Here is a 22,578-nt window from a genome sequence, read left to right as displayed (position 1 = left end):
TTATTCAATCCACCCTTCCAACTTTTCTTTTTCTTTTAAAGCAAACCCCAGGTACCATGTCATTTTGTTTTTAATGTAAATACTTCTGTATGTATCTCTAATAAGGTCTTTAAAAATTTTTTTTTAATTTTTCAACTTTCAAAATTAAAAAATTTAATTTTTAATTTTTTCAAATATTGAATGTTTACATTCAATATTATTTTGTATTAATTTCAAGTGCATCTAATAAGGACTTTAAAAAAACCCATCATGCCAGTTTCACACCTAATAAGATTAATCTTCCTTAATATAATTTAATATTTCATTCATTAAATCTCAGATATTTTCCAGTTTTTTTTATACTTGATTTGTTGAATCAAGACTCACAAAGTCAACATATTGTATTTGATTGTTTTTCTTCTTAAATTTCTCTTACTATCTAACAGTTCTTCCATCACCACCACCACCATCCCTTCTTTTATTTTCATGCCTTTGATTTGCTGGAGACACTGGGTCATTTATACTGTGAGACATCTTACATTCCTGAATTTGACTAATAGTTTCCTGTGATATTAATTTTCCTCTCTATCCCCTCTATTTGCTATAAACCAGTGGTTAGATCTAGAGGCTTGATTCCATTTAGGTTTAATTTTCTTCTTTTTTTTTTTTTTACTCTTTTGTTCTTTATTGATTTTAGAGAGTAAGGAAGGGAGAGGGAGAGAGAGCTAGAAACATCGATGAGAGAGAACATCGACTGGCCGCCTCCTGCATGCCCCTCACTGGGTATTTGGCCCACAACCTGGGCATGTGTCCTGACTAGAAATCGAACTGGTGACCTCTTGGTGCATGGGTTGACGCTCAACCACTGAGCCATAGCAGCTGGGCAGCCTGAATTTTCTTAGGCAAGAGTATTTCACAGGTGATATTATGTACTTTGTACAGTGCCATAACAGGAAGTACATAATGTCAATTTTCCTAATTTTTTAAAAAATCCTCTCCTGAGGATATTTTTCTATTTATCTTCAGATAGAGTGAAAGGGAGCGGGAGAGAGGGAAACATCGATGTGAGAGAGACACACATTGACTGGTTGCCTCCCACACAACCCTGACCAGGGCCAGGGCCAAACTGCAACCGAGGTATGTGCCCTTGGCTGGAATTGAACCTGCAACACATTGGTCTGTAAGCCAACACTCTAACTGCTGAGCCAAACTGGTGAGGGCAGTTTTCCTAATTTTCACTTGAAGTAAGATAACCTGATTTCTTTCTTTTTTTTAAATTTAATTTATTTTATTTGTTACCGATGTTTCTCCTTTTTTACCCCATTGGCATCCCCCTTTCCTCCCCACCCCCGCCCCGTCCTCAGCTTTGTTTTCTATGTCTATGGGTTATGCATACATGCATATAAGTTCTGTGGTTTATCTCTTCCCACCTCCCCATCCCCTCTTCTGAGGGATGTTAGTCTGTGTCCTACTTCCATTTTTCTGGGTCTACAATATTCCACAGACTGTTATGTTTATTATATTCCATATATCAGTGAGATCATGTGGTATTTGTCTTTTTCTAGTTGGCTTATTTCACCTAGGATAACACTTTCCAGGTCCTTCCATGTCGTCTCAAAGGATAAGAGATCTTTCTTACAGCTGCATAGTACTTCATTGTGTATATGTCCCACTGCTTTTTATCCATTCGTCTACTGATGGACACTTGGGCTGTTTCCAGATCTTAGCTATTGTATATAGTGCTGCTATGAACATGGGGGTACATATATTCTTCCTGACTGGTGTTTCAGGCTTCTCAGGGTATATTCCTAGAAGTGGGAACACCGGGTCAAATGGAAGTTCAATTTTTAATTTTTTGAGGTAACACCGTATTGTTTTCCATAGTGGCTGCACCAGTCTGCATTCCCACCAGCAGTGTATTAGAGTCCCCTTTTCTCCACACCCTCGCCAACACTTGTTGTTTGATGATTTGTTGATGGTGGCCATTCTGACAGGTGTTAGGTGATACCTCATTTTTGTTTTAATTTGCATCTCTCTGATGATTAGTGATGTTGAGCATTTCTTCATATGTCTCTTGACCATCTGTATGTCCTGTTTGGAGAGGTGTCTATTTATTTCCTCTGCCCATTTTTTAATTGGATTGTCTTATTTTTGTTGAGTTGTATGAGCACTCTCTATATATTGGAAATTAACCCCTTATCTGATATATCATTGGCAATGATGTTCTCCCATACAGTGGGTTGCCTTTCCATTTTGATTATTGTCTCTTTTGCTGTGCAGGAGCTTTTTAGTTTGATGTAGTCCCGTGTACTCATTTTTTCATTTGTTTCTGTTGCCTTAGGTGATGTATCAGTGAAAATTCTGCTCCATATGATGTCCGAAATTTTGTTGCCTACATTTTCTTCTAGAATTTTTATGGATTCACGGGTCACATTTAAGTCTTATATCCATTTTGAGTTTATTTTTGTGTATGGTGTAAGTTGATGGTCTAGTTTCATTTTTTTTTTTGCATGTAGCTGTCCAATTTTCCCAACACCATTTATTAAAGAGGCTGTCTTTACTCCACTGTATGCTCTTGCCACCTTTGTCGAATATTAATTGAGTGTATTGCCTTGGGTCCATTACTGGGTTTTCAGTTCTGTTCCACTGGTCTATATGCCTGTTCTTGTGCCTGTACCAGGCTGTTTGCATTACAGTCGCTTTGTAGTATAACCTGCTATCTGGTATGTGATCCCACCTACTTTGGCCTTCTTTTTCAAAATTGCTGTGGCTATTCGAGAATTTTTTGGTTCCATATGACTTTTGAAGTACTTGTTCTAGTTCTGTGAAATATGTCATTGGTATTTTAATGGGGATTGCATTGAATCTATAGAATGCTTTGGGTAGTATGGACATTTTAATGATGTTAATTCATCCAATACATGAACAAGGTATGTGCTTCCACTTTTTTATATCTTCCTCTATTTCTTTTTCAATGTCCTGTAGTTTTCTGCAAATAGGTCCTTTACTTCTTTGGTTAAGTTTATTCCTAGGTATCTTAATTTTTTTGCCGCGATGGTAAATGGGATTGTTTTTTCAGTTTCTCTTTCTGTGAGTTCATCATTGGTGTATAAAAATGCCGTCGATTTCTTGACGTTAATTTTGTATCCTGCTACTTTTCCAAATTCATTTATTAAGTCTAGTAAATTTTTGATGGAGTCTTTAGGGTTTTCTATGTATAATATCATGTCATCTGCAAATAATGACAGTTTCACGTCCTCCTTTCCAATTTGGATCCCTTTTATTTTTTCCTCATGTCTGATTGCTGTGGCTAATACTTCCAGTACTATGTTAAATAAGAGTGGCGAAAGTGGACATCCCTGTCTTGTTCCTGTTCTTAATGGAAATGTTTTTAGTTTCTGCCCATTAAGTATGATGTTGGCTGTGGGTCTTTCATATATGGCCTTTATTATGTCGAGATATGATACCTCTATTCCCACATTGCTGAGTGTTTTTATCAGAAATGGATGCTGGATTTTGTCAAATGCTTTTTCAGCATCTATTGATATGATCATGTGGTTTTTATTTTTCATTTTGTTTATGTGGTGTATCACATTTATTGATTTGCGAATATTGTACCCGCCTTGCATCCCTGAGATGAATCCCACGTGGTCATGGTGAATAATTTTTTTGATGTATTGCTGGATCCGATTTGCTAGTATTTTGTTCAGGATTTTGGCGTCTATGTTCATCAGGGATATTGGCCTGTAGTTTTCTTTCTTTGTAGTGTCTTTTTCTGGTTTTGGAATTAGAATTATGCTGGCCTCACAGAACGTGTTTGGAAGTCTTCCTTCTTCTTGAATTTCTTGAAATAGTTTGTGGAGAATGGGTATAGTTCTTTTTTGAATGTTCGGTAAAACTCCCCCGTGAAGCCATCCGGGCCTGGGCTTTTGTTTGCTGGGAGAGTCTTTTTTTTTTTTAAATGTTTATTTATTTATTTTTATTTTTATTTTATTTTTATCCTCACCCGAGGACATTTTTCCATTTTCTACTCAGAGCGGGAAAGAGAGAGAGGAAGAGAGAGAAACATCGATGTGAAAGGGACATATCGAGCGGCTGCCACCCACACAACCCAACCAGGGCTGGGGACAAACTGCAGCCAAGGCACATGCCCTTAGCGGGAACCGAACCCGGGTCTCTGTGGACCGCAGGCTGACGCTCTAACCGCTGAGCCAAACCGGCCAGGGCTTGCTGGGAGAGTCTTGATTACCTCTTCAATTTCCTTAGTTGTTATTGGTCTGTTCAAGTTTTCTATCTGTTCCTGGTCTTGTTTTGAGAGACTGTGTGTTTCTAGAAATATGTCCATTTCGCTTAGATTGTCAAATTTGTTGCCATATAATTGTTTATAGTAGCTGTTAACGATCTTTTGTATTTCTGTGGTGTCGGTTGTTACTTTTCCTCTTTCATTTCTGATTTTGTGTATTTGGGTTCTCTCTCTTTGTTTCTTGGTGAGTCTAGCTAAGGGTCCATCAACCTTGTTTATCTTTTCGAAAAAAACCAGCTCTTTGTTTCATTAATCCTTTGAATAGCTTTTTTTTTTTTTTTTTTTTTTTGGTCTCTATGTCATTTATTTCTGCTCTGATCTTTACTATTTCCTTCCTTCTACTTGCTCTGGGTTTTTTTTGTTTTGTTTTGTTTTGTTTTTATTGCTTTCTAATTCTTTAAGTTGTGAGGTTAGACAGTCAATTATACATTTTTCTTGTTTCTTGAGGTAGGCCTGTAGTGCTATGAACTTCCTTCTCAGAACTGCTTTTGCTGAATCCCATAGATTTTGTGTTGTTGTGTGTTCATTTTCATTGGTTTCCAGGAAGTTTTTAATTTCTTCCTTGATCTCCTCGGTAACCCATTCATTGTTTAATAACATGCTATTTAGCCTCCATGTGTTCAAATGTCTTTGCATATTTTTGTTGCAATTGATTTCTAGTTTCATGCCATTGTGATCTGAGAAGATGCTTGATATGATTTCAATCTTCTTGAACTTGTAGAGATTTAGTTTGTGTCCTATCATGTCACATTCTTCTCAAGTGCACATGGGACATTCTCAAAGATAGACCACATGATAGGACACAAAGTCTATCTTTGAGAATGTCCCATGTGTACTTGAGACGAATGTGAATTCTGTAGTTTTGGGGTGTAATTCTCTGTAGATATCTATTAAATCCATTTGGTCTAGTGCTTCATTTAGAGTCTCTGTTTCCTTGCTAATTTTCTGTCTAGAGGATCTATCCAGTGGTGTCAACGGGGTGTTGAAGTCCCCTGCTATGATTGTATTGCTGTCGATTTCTCCTTGGAAGTCCTCCAAAAGATTTTTAATATATTTTGGTGCTCCTATATTGGGTGCATATATGTTTATCAAAGTTATATCTTCCTGTTGGACAGATCCATTCAATATTATGTAGTGGCCTTCTTTGTCTCTAGTTATGGTCTTCATTTGGAAATCTATTTTATCAGATATGAGTATTGCTACCCCAGCTTATTTTTGCTTTTTGTTTGCTTGGAAAATTTTTTTCCATCCCTTCAATTTCAACCTACGTGAGTCTTTTGTTGTGAGGTGGGTCCCTTGTAAACAACATATAGATGAGTCATGCTTTCTTATGCAACCAGCTACTCTGTGTCTTTTTATGGGAGCATTCAATCCATTTACATTTAAGGGGATTATTGATATGTATTTATTTATTGCCATTTTTGTTTAGTGGGGGTCTATTTTTCTTCCCAATTCTCCTGCTAATTACAGCAGTCCTTTTAACATTTCTTGCAGTGCTGGTTTGGTGCTAATATATTCCCTTAACCTTTTTTTTTTGTCTGGGAAGCTCTTTATTTGACCTTCTATTTTGAATCATAGCCTTGTTGGGTAGAGTAGTCTTGGATTCAGATCCTTGTTTTTCATGACCTTGATTAGTTCATGCCATTTTCTTCTGGCCTGTAGTGTTTCTTGTGAGAAGTTAGTTGAGAGCCTTATATGGTTTCCTTTGTAGGTAACCTGTTGCTTATCTCTTGCTGCTTTTAAGATTCTTTGTCTTTAATTTGTGGCATTTTAATTACTATGTGTCTTGGTGTGGGCCTGTTTGGGTTCTTCTTATTTGGGACTCTCTATGCTTCTTGAACTTGAATTCCTTCTTCCTTCACCAAATTAGGGAAGTTTTCTGTCACTATTTTTTAAAAAATATATTCTCTATCTCTTGCTCATTTTCTTCTTCGGGGACTCCTATGATGCGAATATTATTACGTTTCCAGTTGTCCCACAGTTCTCTTAAGCTGTCTTCCTGTTTTTTAATTGTTTTTTCCTTTTGGTTTTCTGATTGGTTGATTTTTTCTACCCTGTCTTCTAATTTACTGATCCGGTCCTCAGCTTCCTCTACTCTGCTTTTTAAACCTTCCAATGTGTTTTTCACTTCTGATGTCATTTTTTCTCTCTTCTTCATGTTTTTTAATTTCCAATTGGCTTATTTTCAGTGTCTCTATGTCCTATGCTGTTGAGCTTCCTCAACATCATGGCTCTGAATTCTAGCTCTGTTAACATACCTAACTGCTCCACATTGATCTCATCTTCGGTGGAGGTCTCTTGCTCTTTCATTTGGCTTCTGTTTCTGTGTTTCACCATTTTGGCTATCACTGTGGGCTTTGGAGCCTGTCATGTTTTCCCTGTGGGTGTTGGTGTCCTGCTGTTTGTGGCTCCCTCTCCTTGGTTTAAATGAGCGAAGGAGGACCCACGTTAAACACCACTGTCAAGTCTTACTTTCCTGATTAAAGTTGCTAGCCCAGGAAAGGTACTGTTATCCTTTAGCTTTTTGCCTGGAGGCTAGCAGTCGAGGTTCCTTGATGAGTTTTGGATTGTCAGTTGATTGAAAAACTCCCTCAGGTGCTCAGCATAAAGGGATTTCACGAGGGTGGGGCAGACGTTGGTTGTTAATGAGCTCCAATTAGCACTTCAATGGCCCACAGGGTGGGGTTGGATCTCCGAGGGAGGGGCTGCTGCCTCTCCCCTGAGCCTTGGGAAGGAGCAAGATGGCCATCGTCCTGCGCGGCAGCAACTCAGCAAAAGCTCTGAGTGCCCTCCAAATCCCGAGTGTCCCCACACAGTTCCAGTCCAGTCTGTCCTCCCTCTGCCGGAGCCCAAGGTGAGTGGCTGTGGCTTTTTTAGCCTCTGTCTCAGCTCTGCGCTGTGGAGCCCCCTGGGACTTTAACCCGAGGGCACCGCTCCCAGCTAAGGCCGCTGCCGAGCTGCTTACCATAGGCTCTCAGACCCCGTTTCGCGCCTTTGCAAGCCTACCAGGATCGAGTCCCTGTCCCTAGTTAGATGGTCCTCGCAAGCTGCTTTTCTGTTACTTTTTCCAGTCGCTTTGTCTGTGTTATAGTTGTAATTCCAGTTTGGTTCTGGGAGACGGTCTGTGTAGCTTCCGTTCACTCCGCCGCCATTTTGGAGTCTTATAACCTGATTTCTTATCATAAAGTTTTCTGTCCACTTCCACTTAATTGTTTTAGCATCCACTGATGATTGTGGCCAATAATCATCAATCCATTAATTATTATAAAATGGTGATTTTCTAATTTAGAATTCCTTTTACTTTATATATAAGTATATAAGGGAAAACTTTCCCTTATGAATTATTTGGGTACTCTGAAATACAGTTCATATAGGAATCGCAAGATGAAATGATTCTTTCCCATTATCAATGTTCAGGATAATGAGTTGGTATCCTAGCAAGTTTCAAAGTAATCAATGAGGATTAAAAAAATATATTATAAATCCTAGATTAAAAGAGAACTTATCTTTCAACTTAGAAAGATGTAAAATACATTCATACCGCTTCTCTTTTAAGATTCATATTCATTTCTTCCATATTAGTATCTGCATGTCCGTGTACTGATCTACCATGAATGTAATATCCAAAACATTTGTGGGATAACAGAAACACTGATATCTATAAAAAGAAAAGAATAAGAAGCAATTAGCAACTCATCTGCAAAACAATAAAATTTACTTTTTCTTAAAATTGCTTCCTTTCAATGAGTGTTGAATTCTTGGAAAATATATAAAGAGGATAATAAGGTAATAAAGGACAGTGAGATTATTTTAAAAAGTAGAAGGAAAAGAGATTGAAAATATTTTCCAAGAAAAGAGGAAATAATAGGGTTGATATATGAAAACTTTTCTCAGCTGGGTGAACTATTTGGTGGTATAGGAAATTTATAATTAAGAAACTGAAAATAAAAATGAAAAAAAAAACAAGAAAATAAATATTAACTTGTAGTTCACTTTAACTATCTCTGAAATTAACAATCAGTGAAAATCAGGCTAAATCCAATTATACCAAATCACTTTCAAAGCCTCTCTTAATGTACTCATGACATTTAAAAAGGGAAAAATAACAGCTGCAAGAAAAAGTCAGAAAGTACTTACATTGCTCATACAGCATAAATCAACAAACTGTCGAATTTTGTCTTCTATAAATCTCTCATAAAAGACAGCAAAGAACATGATCTGAAACATTAAGCCAAGTTCATGCTTATTAGGTTTTAGGATTTAATTTTCTTTTATAGCCACAGTGTAGTATCTTAAGACAAGAGAAGTTCTAACCAAGAACACAGTGGCCTCTAATGGTTCCTATGGGATAAAATCCTCATCATTTCTGATTCTTCTGTCAAAGAAAGAAGGTTTTGGAACTGTGTTAAGATTCATTGATGGAACATATTTTGAATTTTAAAAACTTTTTCTGTGTCATTAAAAAAAACAAGATAGGACAAACATGTGGGAAGGGTTTTTCACATTTAGTATAAACCATTGTATTAATGGCCAGATTTATGTGTTCTGTAATTCTGCCTATCTCCTAAATTCCAAAAGCCATAGAAAAGTTGCTGTTTTGAAATAAACCTTCTCTGATAGAGTAGCACATAAAAAGCATATATCAAATATTCTATTTCAACTACAGATAATATGTTAAATACTCAAATGGAATGCTTTCAAGTGTTTTCTAGATTTAATAACAATATAAAAGGGAAGCTTTATAAATCAGAAATGTTTACATTGTAGTCCTTCTTCGATGTGCTTCAGAGAAAGATAACATTACCTAACCACCCAATTTAAAGCTGTCCCGGTTGTCTCTGCCATGCTCCATTCCTAACTTCCACTCCCCTCACCTTCATTAACCTGCTATCTCATCTCCCTGCTGATGTTTCATTGCACTTGTCACAATTTGTAACTTGTTCATGTTATAGCATATCCTTGAGCTCAGCACAGTGACTAATACATAAAATGTACCCAGATATGTGAAGAAATAAAATGAAATAGCAGCTGATTATTTTTCTAAATATTCTATATGTGTGTGTATATATACATATATATATATATTTATCCTCACCTGAGGACACTTTTGCATTTATCTTCAGATAGAGCAGAAGAGAGAGAAACATCGATGTGAGAAACACACATCAAGTGGTTGCCACCCACATGACCCCAACTGGAGCCGGGGACAAACTGCAACTGAGGTACATGCCCTTGGTGGGAACCAAACCCAGGAATCTCTGGTCCATGGGCTTAGGCTCTAACCACTGAGCAAAACCGGCCAAGACTCTATGTACACTATTTTTAAACTTCTTTTTTATCCTCACCCGAAGACATTTTTTTTTTTTATCCTCACTGGAGGACATTTTTCCTTTTTTTTTTTTTTTTTGTTCAGATAGAGTGGGAGGGGGAAAGAAAAGAGAAAGAGAGAGAAACATTCACATAAAAGGGACACATCGAGTGGTCACCACCTGCATGACCCAACCAGGGCCGGGGACAAACTGCAACCGAGGTACATGCCCTTAGCGGGAACCGAACCCGAGTCTCTCCAGACCGCAGGCAGATGGTCTAACCGCTGAGCCAAACAAGCCAGGGCACCCAAAGACATTTTTTGCATTTATCTTCAGACAGAGCAGGAGGGAGAGAGGGGGAAAGAGAGAGAGAAACATTGATGTGAGCGAGACACATCAACTGGTTGCCACCCACACAACCCCAACTGGGTCAGGGACAAATTGCAACCAAGGTACATGCCCTTAGTGGGAACTGAACCTGGGACTCTCTGGTCAGCAGGCTGATACTCTTAACCACTGAGCAAAACCGGCCAGGGCTATGTACACTATTTTTAAACTCCTTTAAAGATTATGAAAAACAGCAACATTAAAATTTTTTAAATAAAAGGATATCACTTAAAAGTTGAAAAAGCTGAGTTTAGGGAAATAAAAGAAATGAACAGTGAAGCCTAACATGAAGAGAATCAAGAAAAGTTTGTACAGACAATTTTATGGAACTGTGACTGGCTATTAAGGAAACTCTTTAGGGTCCTTGAGGAATAAACACTGATAACCTTAGAAAGTTACGATGGGGAGAAATACCTTCCTATCAGAATGACAGCAGAGAGAAACAAAGGAGGTTAGATGGTGGTACCCGAGATGGCTAGTTGCTGCCCCAACAATCCTTTCCATTTCTCCTTAGTGACAGACCTCTTCTTTGAGTGGGCACACTGCTGCCCAGCTGAAAAATGACAATGCACTGAGGTGTGACTAAGTTCCAGCCAAGGTGGTGCTGAAGAGCACTTCTGAAAAGGCTCTTAGAGAGGAGAGGGTAACCTCTTCTCCCCTGGCCACCCCCATACTCCCAGCCCCCAATTCCATCAGCTGTTACGGACCATGAGGGAACCTGAGAGATGGAAGTCCTGAGAGGAGAGGACAACAGGCTTCTGGGTCTGAGAGCAGCCACCATGCTGGCCCTGACTGCCCACCTCTGCTCTTTTTCTCAGGAGAGAGTTGAAGTTTTGTTTCAACTTTTGTTTCAACCACTATTATTATTATTATTATTTTTATTATACTCAACCAAATATGAAAAGTTTCAGATGGCATTCTCTTAAATTATCTACATCCAAATTAATCTGATTTCACAAAAACTTGTATTGGTAAACGTAAAAAATAAAATATTTTCCATTATACTGATAATAAACATCAAGCCCCATACTCTTGATCCTATCTTAAATCAAATACCAATTTCTGTTTCTATTTCTTTCCTGATTGTCAAAACTATCCTTCACTAGCTCTAGCCCAGTTTAAAATAAATACAAGCCCTGGCCGGTTTGGTTCAGCGGTTAGAGCGTCGGCCTGCGGTCCTGAGAGACCCGGGTTCGATTCCCGCTAAGGGCGCGTACCTCGGTTGCAGTTTGTCCCCGACCCTGGTCGGTTGTGCGGGTGGCAGCCACTCGATGTGTCCCTTTCACATCGATGTTTCTCTCTCTCTCTCTGTTCCTCTCTCTCCCTCCCACTCTACCTGAACAAAAAATGGAAAAATGTCCTCGGGTGAGGATAAAAAAATAATAATAATAAATAAAATACAATAAAAAAAATAAATACAAATAAATACAAATTTAATGACTCTATTCTCAGTGCCACCTGGATCCAATTCTATAGGAATTTTGGAATTTCAATATCAAAAGATCTTTAAAAAGAGGCTTTTTAAGGCAGATATGTGTTCCCCAGGTTATAGAAAGTTTAGCCTGGTCTTTCTAGAGGTCTCATCTTCATTTGCTTATTTAAAAGTTAAAGAAAATTTTAATCAAACAAAATGGCTCTTTCTATTCATGAGAGTGTCTAGAAGCAAGAGAAAGACATGCAGAAATTAGTTAAGTGTTTTAGCTACTGCTTCTTTATTTTCTTCCTTTCATACTTACTTTTTTTAAGCTTTAAAAAGATAAGGGAAGTAAGCATAGAAAAAGTCCTAGAACCATGGGTCCTGAAGCTGAGATTTATTTTTAGTTTCAGGTATTTCAATAAATATTTCAAAGAAAATTTCACAAGAAGCATTGGCAATTTGAATGAGATTTAATGATATTTAAATAAGTGTTAATAATAAATTATATTTCAAAGGAAAAGAGAACATTAAAAGTAAATTAGCCATCCTGTAGTTATAGATAAACTAAACAAGGAATCCATCGTATGACTAGAAAACTGCAGACTTCGAATGACTTCGGAGCCCCACTATTGATAATGTGATCTCTGAACTCAGACTGCCTGGGTTCCAACTGCAGTTCTGCCTATCTCTAAATTGTATCACTTTAGGGAACTATTTAACTTTTCTGTGCCTCATGGTCCTCAGTTGTAAAATGAGGTTACTAACAGAACCTATCTCTGAGGGCTAGTATGAAGATTTAAAAAGTTTATATGGCCTGGCCAGTGTGGCTCAGTGGATTGAGTGTCATCCCATGCACAAAGAAGTCACTGGTTCGATTCCCAGTCAGGGCACATGCCCAAGTTGCAGGCCTGATCCCCAGTATGGGGCATGCAGGAGGCAGCCAATTGATGTTTCTCTCTCATCGATGTTTCTGTCTCTTTCCCCACTCCCTTCCTCTCTATCTAAAAAAGTCAATTAAAAAAAATTTTAAAAATGAAAATAAAAAGTTAATATGTAAATGCAATTAATTAACACAGTGCCTGGATTATAACATTATGTAAGAATAATCTATTGTCTAGTATTGTTGTTGTTCTTGTCAGAAATCAGAATGTGGTCAATGTTTGAGGATAATTAGTATGTAAACAGTTATAAATATAGAGAAGCAATGTGCTTGAAAGTATAATCTCTTGTTACCTGTATAATTCCAATCACTAGCCAAAGAGCCGCAGACACTGCATATCTCAAAATGAGACTATAAGGAGCTATGTAGCTAGATGGGTTTCTGGAAAGACTAGAGGATGAATCCATTAATGCTAAATTCTTAAATCCCACCACCTGTAGTTACAAGAAAAAAAAATGACTTAGACAAGAATGAAGAAAACGTTTCTAGTTTAAAAATGAGATATTCCTCCCTACTCCTTACCTTAAAAAATAAAAATATTCAAGTTCATACAAACAGTAGAAAATCAAGATAAAGACAATTATCCAGTATTTTTTTTTACAAAGCATTTAACACAAAATATTTAGTTAGTTCATTTGGTATTTTCTTCAATATGAATAAAGACCAACTATAACCTTGTCATATACACTAACAAAGCTCAAAAATTTCTGTCAGAAGAATAAATCTTTCTTCAGCAAACTACTAATGAAAAACCAACATTTCATGAGATTTTAACATTTACCAGATACTATGCAAAATACTTTTTATGGTAAAGAAATCTATATGACTTTACTGAATCCAGCGTTTTCTAAACTTACTTGACTATAAACTCCCTTCTCATGTAATGCCTTTTAAAGCTTAAAAAAAAAAACCACTACTACAAATAAAATTTTGAGATAGTGTTCATATGTCCTAGGGACACACATATTCTCCTAGCTTTCAAAACGGAAAGAAAGAAGGAGGGAAAGAAGGCAAAAGGAAGGAAGGCAGATAGACGTAAGAGTTAATCATTCCTGAGAAAACCTGTTGCCCATATGAAGGGTTTCCATACTTCAGTCCCATTTTCAGTATTAAATACTTCCTTTAATAATTCCAACCAGATCCGTGAAATAACTATACAGGGCATTTACCCCTTCATTGTGCCTTGTTCAGCTCTTAACACAGAACACAGTTCATAGTAGGTATTCAATAATTAACTTGGAAATTTTCAACTTTACAGTAGTGGTTCTAATACAAGAGTGAGAATATGAATCAAGGAGCAAAAGGGCTTTTTCAAAATACAGATACCTGGGCACACCTCAGAGCTACTGAATCAAACATAATCTCTAGTGGAAGGAGGCGAAGCATATGTATTTTGCAAAAGCTTTCCCAGGTGATTCTGCTACAAGCCAATGGTTTAAAAGCCACTTTTTACCTAGAGTAATCAAATTCAAAGAGACAGAAAATAGAGTGGTGGTTTTCAGGGGCTGGGGAGAGGGGAGAATGGGGAATTGTTTAAATGGGTACAAAGTTTCAGTTTTGCAAGATGAGGAGTCCTAGAAATTGTTTGTACAATAATGAGAATGTACTTAACATTATTGAACTGTATACTTGAAAATGATTAAGATGATAAATTTCATGCTATGTGTATTTTACCATGATTTTTAAAAAGCCACTCCTTTTTTAAATGGCTTGAACAATAATATTTCAACCTTCAGAAAACTCTTCTGCACATGAAAACTTGGCTGAAATTAAATTACATTAACATTTATGTGGTACCCATAAGTTGCATACAATTACATCAAAAAGTTTATACCTCCAAAAGGAAGAGGACAGTAAGTACTTGAAAGAGTGGGTTAATTTTTCTCACAGTCTGAATTTCATTCCATTCATTTGCTACAAAATATGTCCTCCATATGCTTACAGGAACTGTAGCACTCCGTACACCACCCTCACCTGGTCAGGGAGATAAAATGAGTAAAAGGGTTTCTTATCTTTGCTCTGCAAGGGTAGCAAAATAATTTTGGTACAAATAGTTATTTCAGTTACCTTCAACAGCTTTAAGAACCTTTCCTTTAGGTCGCTCCCAATCGATAAAGAATATATCAATGGTAATCTGGGATATGAGCTTATGCAAAAATTGCAGAGCCTGAGAAAAACAAAACACCATAAAAGCATCCACATTAAGCCTACCTATAAAAGCAATACTAATTATTTTAAAAACAAATATACTGTAATCATAAGAATATATAATTTTCACAAGTGACAAAGTTATAACACCATTAGAAATCACTAGAAGCTCATTAAATAATATGGAACCACCTAAGTCACAGAAATTTCATACATGTATTGTTTCACCTTCCCTCCTTCCCCCTTTCTTTGCAGTAAGAATATGAAAAAAGGAGATGTAATGCCTCTCCTCATACAGGGGTCTTGCATAATTGAATCTTTCCCAAAGTTTCTAGAAAAACACTTTGTTATCTGGATAATCTGTCTTCTTTATAAGATATTATTTTCCACTGCAATTTGCTTGTTCTAATTAAAGTTTTGAGATGCTTTCACAGTCTTTTTTCCTATTTCTGCTATTGATTTAAAAAGTATGTTGTTGAAAGACATATTTTTCACTTACAGAAATAATATCTTTAAACTGAGGCATTCTTCCTAGTAGGTGTACTACTAATTAAACAAAAGATAAAAATATAAGTATGGGATGATTCCTTTCTTCTAGGAGCTCACAGGTAAGTGGGAAAAACAGTTAATTACAATACAATGGGATGTGATCTACCAGAGGCATGTAAAAAGCTTCACATACACTGACAAACAATGAAATAAGGAGAAGGGCAACTATGGGAAGAGGAAGAAAGCATATGGAGACAGAGAAAACAAATTCGAAGATTTCAGCACCTTTCACTCTCAATAAACAGAGACAAAATTCATGCCTGATGGCATTTTGTCCCTGTTGCAAATGCATCATCAGACTTCAAAGTACAGTCATAAAATGAAATACTATTTTATCAAATTAGCTAATGTTAATTCAAACATATTTATGCCTTCTTGGAAAAAATTATTTAAGGCAGATTTTCAGAATGAGCTATTATACATAAAAGCAGACTTACTATGTAAAACAGAGTAATTCATGCTTTCTTTCAAAATCAAACTAAGTTCTACACCAAAGATTTTGAAAGTACAGTCAAACCTCAGTTCTCAACCAAGTTGTTCACACACAATAAAAGTCTCATTTGTTGAATAAAACTTCAATTCTCGACCCCACAACCCTTTCTTGTTGATACCTGTATGATCAGTCACGCATCTCTCAGGTGACAAACAAAGGAGAGAATGCCTGAGTATGAGTCAGTTTACCACTAAACCTCATGTTGTTAACATCTCAGGAAATTGTGCTGTGAATATTTTTTGTGTGTTTTTTTGCTTTTGATGCTGCTTTTTACAATTAAATACATACAGTAAGTCACCATGGGTCCTAAGAAGGTCAGCAAAGTGAAAAGGAAAGTTGTGAAAACAATGATACACCTCAAAACAGAGAAAATTGCAAAGTATGATAGAGATGTTTGTGTGTCTGATGTGGCTATGAAGTATGTCATGGCGAAACTGATGATTAGCACAATTTTTAAACAGAGGCCATCAAGAGTGCTGATGTTACTAAGGGTATGAAAGTGCTCACAAAACAATGATCACAAGCAATTAAGAAAGGTTAAAACAGGGAATCATTTGGGGGTCAGGAAGAGATTAATTCAATTGACATGATTTTTAATGGCAAACGATTCAATTTTGAAACAAATTGCTTCTCAAAGGGCCTGCCAGAATGAATTAAGTTTGAGAACCAAGGTTCCACTGTACTTTAATTTTAAAGACTTACAAATTTGTTAATAGGACTTTTAAATTTTTTAACCTGTCCTTTGAAACTTACCTTCAGAGCAAAAGCACATCCAACATAAGTAACAAAACGTTCTTCCTGAGCCGGCATCGGTAGCAAAACAGAGACAGACTTCTGTGCCTATGACGAAAATTATACCATTAAATATAACCACATAAGGTTTTCACTAAGCATAATTTATAACCAAAAGAAAGAGCATAAAGAGGAAGCCGATAATGCTCTCAATAAACAGCATACTCATGGACTGGTGAGTTTAGCACTTGCCCACTATTCTTGATGTAAAATACCCGCAAATAAAAATAGCTCTTTTATAAAGAGCACTTACCAGTTATTCATGTATTGACATTCAGGTTAAATTCAGAAACTCACTTACTTTGAAGAAAATAAGCCAATAAAGACCTGTTCCCACAGTGATGATAACAAATACATTGGCCAGATCGCCAGCATAGTATACCAAGAATTTCATAACTGTCTGCAATTTAAAAAGAAGTATAGCTGTTATAGACTCAATGCACTCATACTATCACTTTTAATAAACTATTATCTCTAGCTTGCAGCCTTGTTTCATGTATGCATGGATCAGTTAGAAAAACCCACTGTGGCCATTCCTAGATACCTTTTGGGTCCTTACCTTTTGGTCCATTCCCAACAGCCTGTCTCATTCAACCCTTTTCATCTTCCACTATCTAAGAGAGTTAGAATCACTTGCTAATTTTCTCCCAGTTTGGAACCCTTCTCCTCAGTCTATCCTCCATACTACTATCAGAGTTAGCTTTCTAAAATGTAAACTGGATTGACTGTTACTCTTCCTCAGTGACTCTTCACTAAAATAAAATATAAATTCCTGACCTATAAGGTCCTTCACAACCTAGACCAAAAGTAACTTTTTTAGCATCATCTGCCAATTCCAACCATTTAATGACTTACCACTCCACACTTTCATATCAAATATTTTGTGGAATGGGTATTGTTTCATCAAATATTCTTCCCTTTTTCTTTCTGGCAGACTCTTGTGAGCACTGAGGGCAGAGGCCATGTCTTTCTTTGATCACTATCACATGCTCTCACACCTGGCAGAGTGCCAGGCACTCATACAATGGGCTCTCGGTGACTATTTGTGGAATGCGCATATAAAAATAAACCAGCTTACAGTCCAATTCTCTGGGAAGTCTTTCTTGACTATCTCAAATAGTAAATCAAAGCCCACTGGTCAGATTCCTTGGCATATTGGCTTTGGAGTCATGAAGATATCCCAGCACAAATAAGTTACAATGTTGCTTTTCTCATGTTTTTAATCAGATAAATGGAAATACTACCTATTACTGAGTTGCTATAATAAATATTAAATGAGTAGAAAATTTATTTAATGTCTGCCAAAATTTCATCTGTGGAAAATAGAAATAATAATAATATCCAACTTCATACAGCTATTGTGAGGATGAAATGAATCATACATGCAACGTTTTAAAAAGTACCTAGCACATAGTAAATATTCAATAAATGATAGATAAAAATAAAAACAAAACATATTTTAAAAATTAAATGAGAGGTAAAAATGCAAAGTTAAGAGAATAAAACATGAGAAGATATATTTTTGAACTTGAAGTAGGAAAAATTTTCTTAAGCAAGATCCCAAAAGCACATAATACACTGTAATATGAAAATCTATTCAGATGTGACAATATCAAAATTAAAAGTTTCTGTTAAACAGGGGAACACACAGAAAAAATAACAGATGGGTCACACTTGCAGAAAAAATTTTAACATCAAAAACCAAAAGGGGATTCATATGTAGAAAAAAATAACCAATCTTTAAATAAACAAGAAAAATTGGAAGTCTAATAAAAAATAGGCAACAAATATAAACAGAAGGAAAAACCCAAATGATTAATGAAGCACATGAAGAGTAATCAGAGAAATAAAAAATTGAATCAACAATGACACACTACTTACACCACCAGATTGGCCAAAAAAATGGGAAGGCTGGAAAAATATCAAGTGCTGGTGAGGATATGAGGAAGTAAGAACAGATATCATGCTGCTGGTGGGATGGAGACTGGAGTACAGCAATGTGGTAGGGAAAGGAGGTACGCACATACCTCTCTAGTTACATACCCAGGGAGGTAAACCTTTTACTCGTACATTAGCTGTGTCTTATTAGGACATAAAATAGTCAAAGATTAAAATATACTTAAAAACTCCTGAGACCATACCTGCAAATCAATCATAGGGCTCCCAATGCGCCTCTTCCATCCTGCTGTCTTCAAAAGAGATGATAAAACAGCTAGCCCACCCAACACACCCAAAGCAATCTAAAGAAGAAAAAAAAAGAAAATTTAGGACTTTATTTAATTTCCCTCATCAACGCTCCCAAATACTATAAATAGAAAGTATAAAAGTACTAAAATAAATGGTGGTAGATGGTATGCTCAAAGAACATAGGAGCCAAAAAGAAGGAATTCCACCACCCCCCCTCCCCGCCCGTGGCCAAATATGGAACAACTTGAGCAAGAAAATTGTAATGGATTATAATTACTAGAATAAATAAGTATCCACTAGTCCATACTGATTTAAATAAACAACTGAATAAATCAATGTGGGGAAAAGAACAGCTTCTCTTTAGAGTAGAATTCTAACTGACAAATATAGAAAAAACGATGGAAACAGAAAATCACCATCACACAAATATCACAGTAATACTTTTTATAGGCAAGAATTGTCAATAGATGCAAAAATTAGAGGGCAAAAGAATAAGTGTGATATCTGCATAATCTCAAAGTATCTCTCCCCGAGATATTTATTAATTATAAATGGTAAAATACAGTACAGAACTATGCAAAAGATCATCTTAGCCATATGATCAAAGGTAACATCAGTAATAAGACATACTGACATCAAATACTTTCTGATATGACTCACTGAGCAGGGCATAACATCACTTTTGTGGTATCTGTTCTAAAACAACATTTAATCAGGGGAAAATATCAAATAAACCCACTTGAAGACCACAATAATTCACCAGTACTCTTCAAAAATGTTAGGGTCAGTCATGAAAGACAAAGAACAACAGGAACTGTCACACATCAAAGTAGATGTGACAGCTAAAAGCAATATGCAACCTTGGACTACATCCTAAAGCAAAAAAAGAATAGTAAAAAAATTTGTGAAATTCAAATAGTATTTAGATTAATAGGATTATATCCATTTAAATTTCTTGGTTATGATCACTGTACTATAGTTATGTAAGATGTTAATAATAGGGGAGTGGGGGTGAAGGATATAATGCAAATCTCTTTATTTTGACAACTTTTCTGTCCATCTAAAATTTTTTTATTTAAAAAAATATACTGTAAATATTTAACAGGTTAAAATACTCACATCTGTCTGGGTACGTGCTTCTTCTTGATTCATTTCATATTTGACTGAGAAAGAAATCTGATATTTAAAAGAAAGCAAATTAGCCATATTGAAATTATATAAAACAAATTTACTTTTACTATAAAAATACATTTGTGGCTGGATTTTACCATAAATGCCATATTTTTTAACTATCAATATTACTAGAATTGACCTTTACTTATACATAAATGGATATGCTTTTGGGAATTATTCATGCTGCTTAAATATTTCTTTTGAACGCACATTAAGAAGGGTTCATTTGAAGCTAAGTTAGGTTCATTAATAGCAGTCAATCCAAACTAATCATATTTTATTTTCTGATAGATTTCTGTAACTGAGAAATGTGACAGATCATATGTATCAAGAATTTAGCAACTGGCTCTGGCCAGTTTAGCTCAGTGGTTAGAGTGTCAGCCTAGAGACTGAAGGATTGTAGGTTAGATCCCTGGTCAAGAGCACAACCTGGGTTGCAGGTTCAATCCCCAGCCCCGGTCAGGGTCATGTGGGAGGCAACAAATCGATGTATCACTCTTGTATAGATGTATCTCTCTCTCTCTCCCTCTGGAGAGTCTCCCTCCCTCCATTCAACTCTCTAAAAATCAATGGAAAAACATCCTCAGATGAGGGGTAACAATAAAAAGAATTTAGGACCTAAAGAGACACCTCTCTAAACAGGGCATACAAATGGCCAAGAGAAATATGAGAAAATGCTCAACGTAACTAATCATCAGAGAGATGCAAATTAAAACAATAAGGAGGTATCACCTCACACCTGTCAGAATGGCCGCCATCAACAAATCATCAAACAACAAGTGCTTGCGAGGGTGTGGAGAAAAGGGGACTTTAGTACACTGCTGGTGGGAATGAAGACTGGTGCAGCCATATGGAAAATACTATGGTGTTATGTCAAAAGTTAAAAACTGAACTGCCATTTGACCCAGTGACCCCACTTCTAGGAATATACCCTAAGAAGCGTGAAACACCTATCAGAAAGAATATATGTATCCCTTTGTTCATAGCAGCACCATTTATAATTGCTAAGATCTAGAAACAGCCCAAGTGCCCATCAGTAGATGAATGAATAAAAAAATTGTGGTAAATATACACAATGGAATACCATGCAGCTGTAAGAAAGAAAGATCTCCTATCCTTTTAAAGGACATGGAGGGACCTGGAGAGCATTATGCTAAATGAGATAAGCCAGTCAGAGAAAGACAAGTATCATATGATACAACTTATTAGCCAGGGCAGGACCAATTGTCTTTTGACTGTAATGTAAACTGTATCCCAAATTAATGCATATAGCAGCACTGATTAGTAATGAACTCACCTTTACAAACTGGCTGTTGGGATCTTTGACATCAATGTCACTGTAGCCAATAGTAATTAAGGGAGGGTAGATGTTTCCATTTTTTGTGTTGGGTACAAGGCGTATGCTGTTTGAAAGAAAATACACTTCTCATTATAAGTTCATGTAGGACCTTAAACATATATTTAACTTATCACTTCTTTTGAACCTAACATGAACAGTTTTGGTGAGCTCAGAACCAACCAATTAATAAGGAATAGAGAAGGTTAAACATAAACTAATGGTAATAACACCAGCTATCTTAAGTGGTTAAAACTTTAATATTAAAATAAACCCATTGGCCTAGCTGGTGTGGCTCAGTGGCTGAGCATCAATCCATGCACCAAGAGGTCACTGGTTCAACTCCCAGTCAGGGCACATGCCTAGATTGTGGGCCTGATCCCCAGTGGGGGACATGCAGAAGGTGGCCAATTGATGTTCTTTCTCTTCGATGTTTCTCTCTCTCTCTCCCTTCTTCTCTCTCTAAATCAATAAAGAAAAATTATTAAAATAAACCCTCTGAGCCCTGGCTGGTGTGGCTAAGTTGGCTGGAGTGTCATCTTGTGCACCAGAAGGTCGCAAGTTTCATTCCTGATCAGGGTACATGCCTAGGTTGCAGGCTCGATCCCCTGTTGGGGCATATACAGGAAGCAACTGATCGATGTATCTCTCTCACATCAATGATTCTCCCTCTTCCCACCTCTCTAAAATCAATAAAATAAATAAGCCCTCTAAGACAAATGAGAAACTCTTCTTGATATAGGCCCTATGAAGTTTACAAATGAAATCACTGAAATACTGTGAACCATTTTTGAGAAATATTCAAACAAGAAGTGGTATGGTATAGAAAGTCTAGAAAAAGGCAGATAAATCCTGATTTTCAAAAGAGAAGGATGAATTCTTAACAAAATAATATATTGACTCTAATACTATTTATGGCACATAGTAGGGCACATTTTGCTGAATTCAATGCATTAGTAATGTACAGTTTGTAAACCCAAAAAGGAAACTGCCAAGCTCCAGGGTCCAACATGGTTTCACCAAGATCAAGTCAGGCCTGACTAGGTTTGATTTTTTATTTTTATTAGGGATATATTAGCAGGTTGAGGGAATATTAAAAACATAGTACATTTTGATTTCAGCAAGGTATTGCCTACCTCATAAGATTGCTATGAAAATCAAAATAACAGTAAAAAAATAATAATATATACTGAAGTGCCAGACTAGTATAAGATGATAGTGCTGATTTCCATCAGTGTATTCAAGGTACACATAATAAAATATTGCAACGGAAAGGTTGGTTAAGGTCTTGGTGATAGGAATCTCACACTGGAAAAGAGAGAAATGAGGGCTGCATGGCACAATCAGGGTCAGCATTAAAGTAGCCTGAAAAGAGGGAGGTGTTTCAGGGCCAACCTAAAACAGTAGCTATTGAAGGACATCTTGGTTGTTGCAATCACCTGGCAGGCTCTTTCAAACATACCCATGTCAGCCCACCAACATTCACCTTACCCTCCACCTCTCAACCCACTCTAATTCAGCAGGTCTACAGTGAGGCCTACATTGTGAATTCTGACAAAACTCTG

At 36.6% G+C, this 22,578-nt stretch overlaps 1 protein-coding gene across 1 annotated transcript in view; it reads right to left on the bottom strand.

The window, feature by feature from the left end:
- The window catches only part of TMEM67 (transmembrane protein 67), a 59,895-nt gene that overhangs the window by 8,146 nt on the left and 29,171 nt on the right, over positions 1 to 22,578 (bottom strand). The window contains exons 14-23 of the mRNA XM_036264211.1: positions 20,975 to 21,080; positions 19,624 to 19,680; positions 18,459 to 18,557; positions 16,619 to 16,717; positions 16,279 to 16,365; positions 14,403 to 14,502; positions 14,170 to 14,309; positions 12,629 to 12,769; positions 8,420 to 8,500; positions 7,824 to 7,940 (exon numbers count right to left, since the gene is read on the bottom strand). Of these exons, the coding sequence (XP_036120104.1) occupies positions 7,824 to 7,940; positions 8,420 to 8,500; positions 12,629 to 12,769; positions 14,170 to 14,309; positions 14,403 to 14,502; positions 16,279 to 16,365; positions 16,619 to 16,717; positions 18,459 to 18,557; positions 19,624 to 19,680; positions 20,975 to 21,080 (1,027 nt within the window). The remainder of the gene's footprint in view (positions 1 to 7,823; positions 7,941 to 8,419; positions 8,501 to 12,628; positions 12,770 to 14,169; positions 14,310 to 14,402; positions 14,503 to 16,278; positions 16,366 to 16,618; positions 16,718 to 18,458; positions 18,558 to 19,623; positions 19,681 to 20,974; positions 21,081 to 22,578) is intronic.

The sequence above is a fragment of the Molossus molossus genome, unplaced genomic scaffold (genome assembly GCF_014108415.1).
Source record: "Molossus molossus isolate mMolMol1 unplaced genomic scaffold, mMolMol1.p scaffold_m16_p_16, whole genome shotgun sequence".
NCBI lineage: Eukaryota > Metazoa > Chordata > Mammalia > Chiroptera > Molossidae > Molossus > Molossus molossus.
This window is presented reverse-complemented; position numbering and strand designations above follow the sequence as displayed.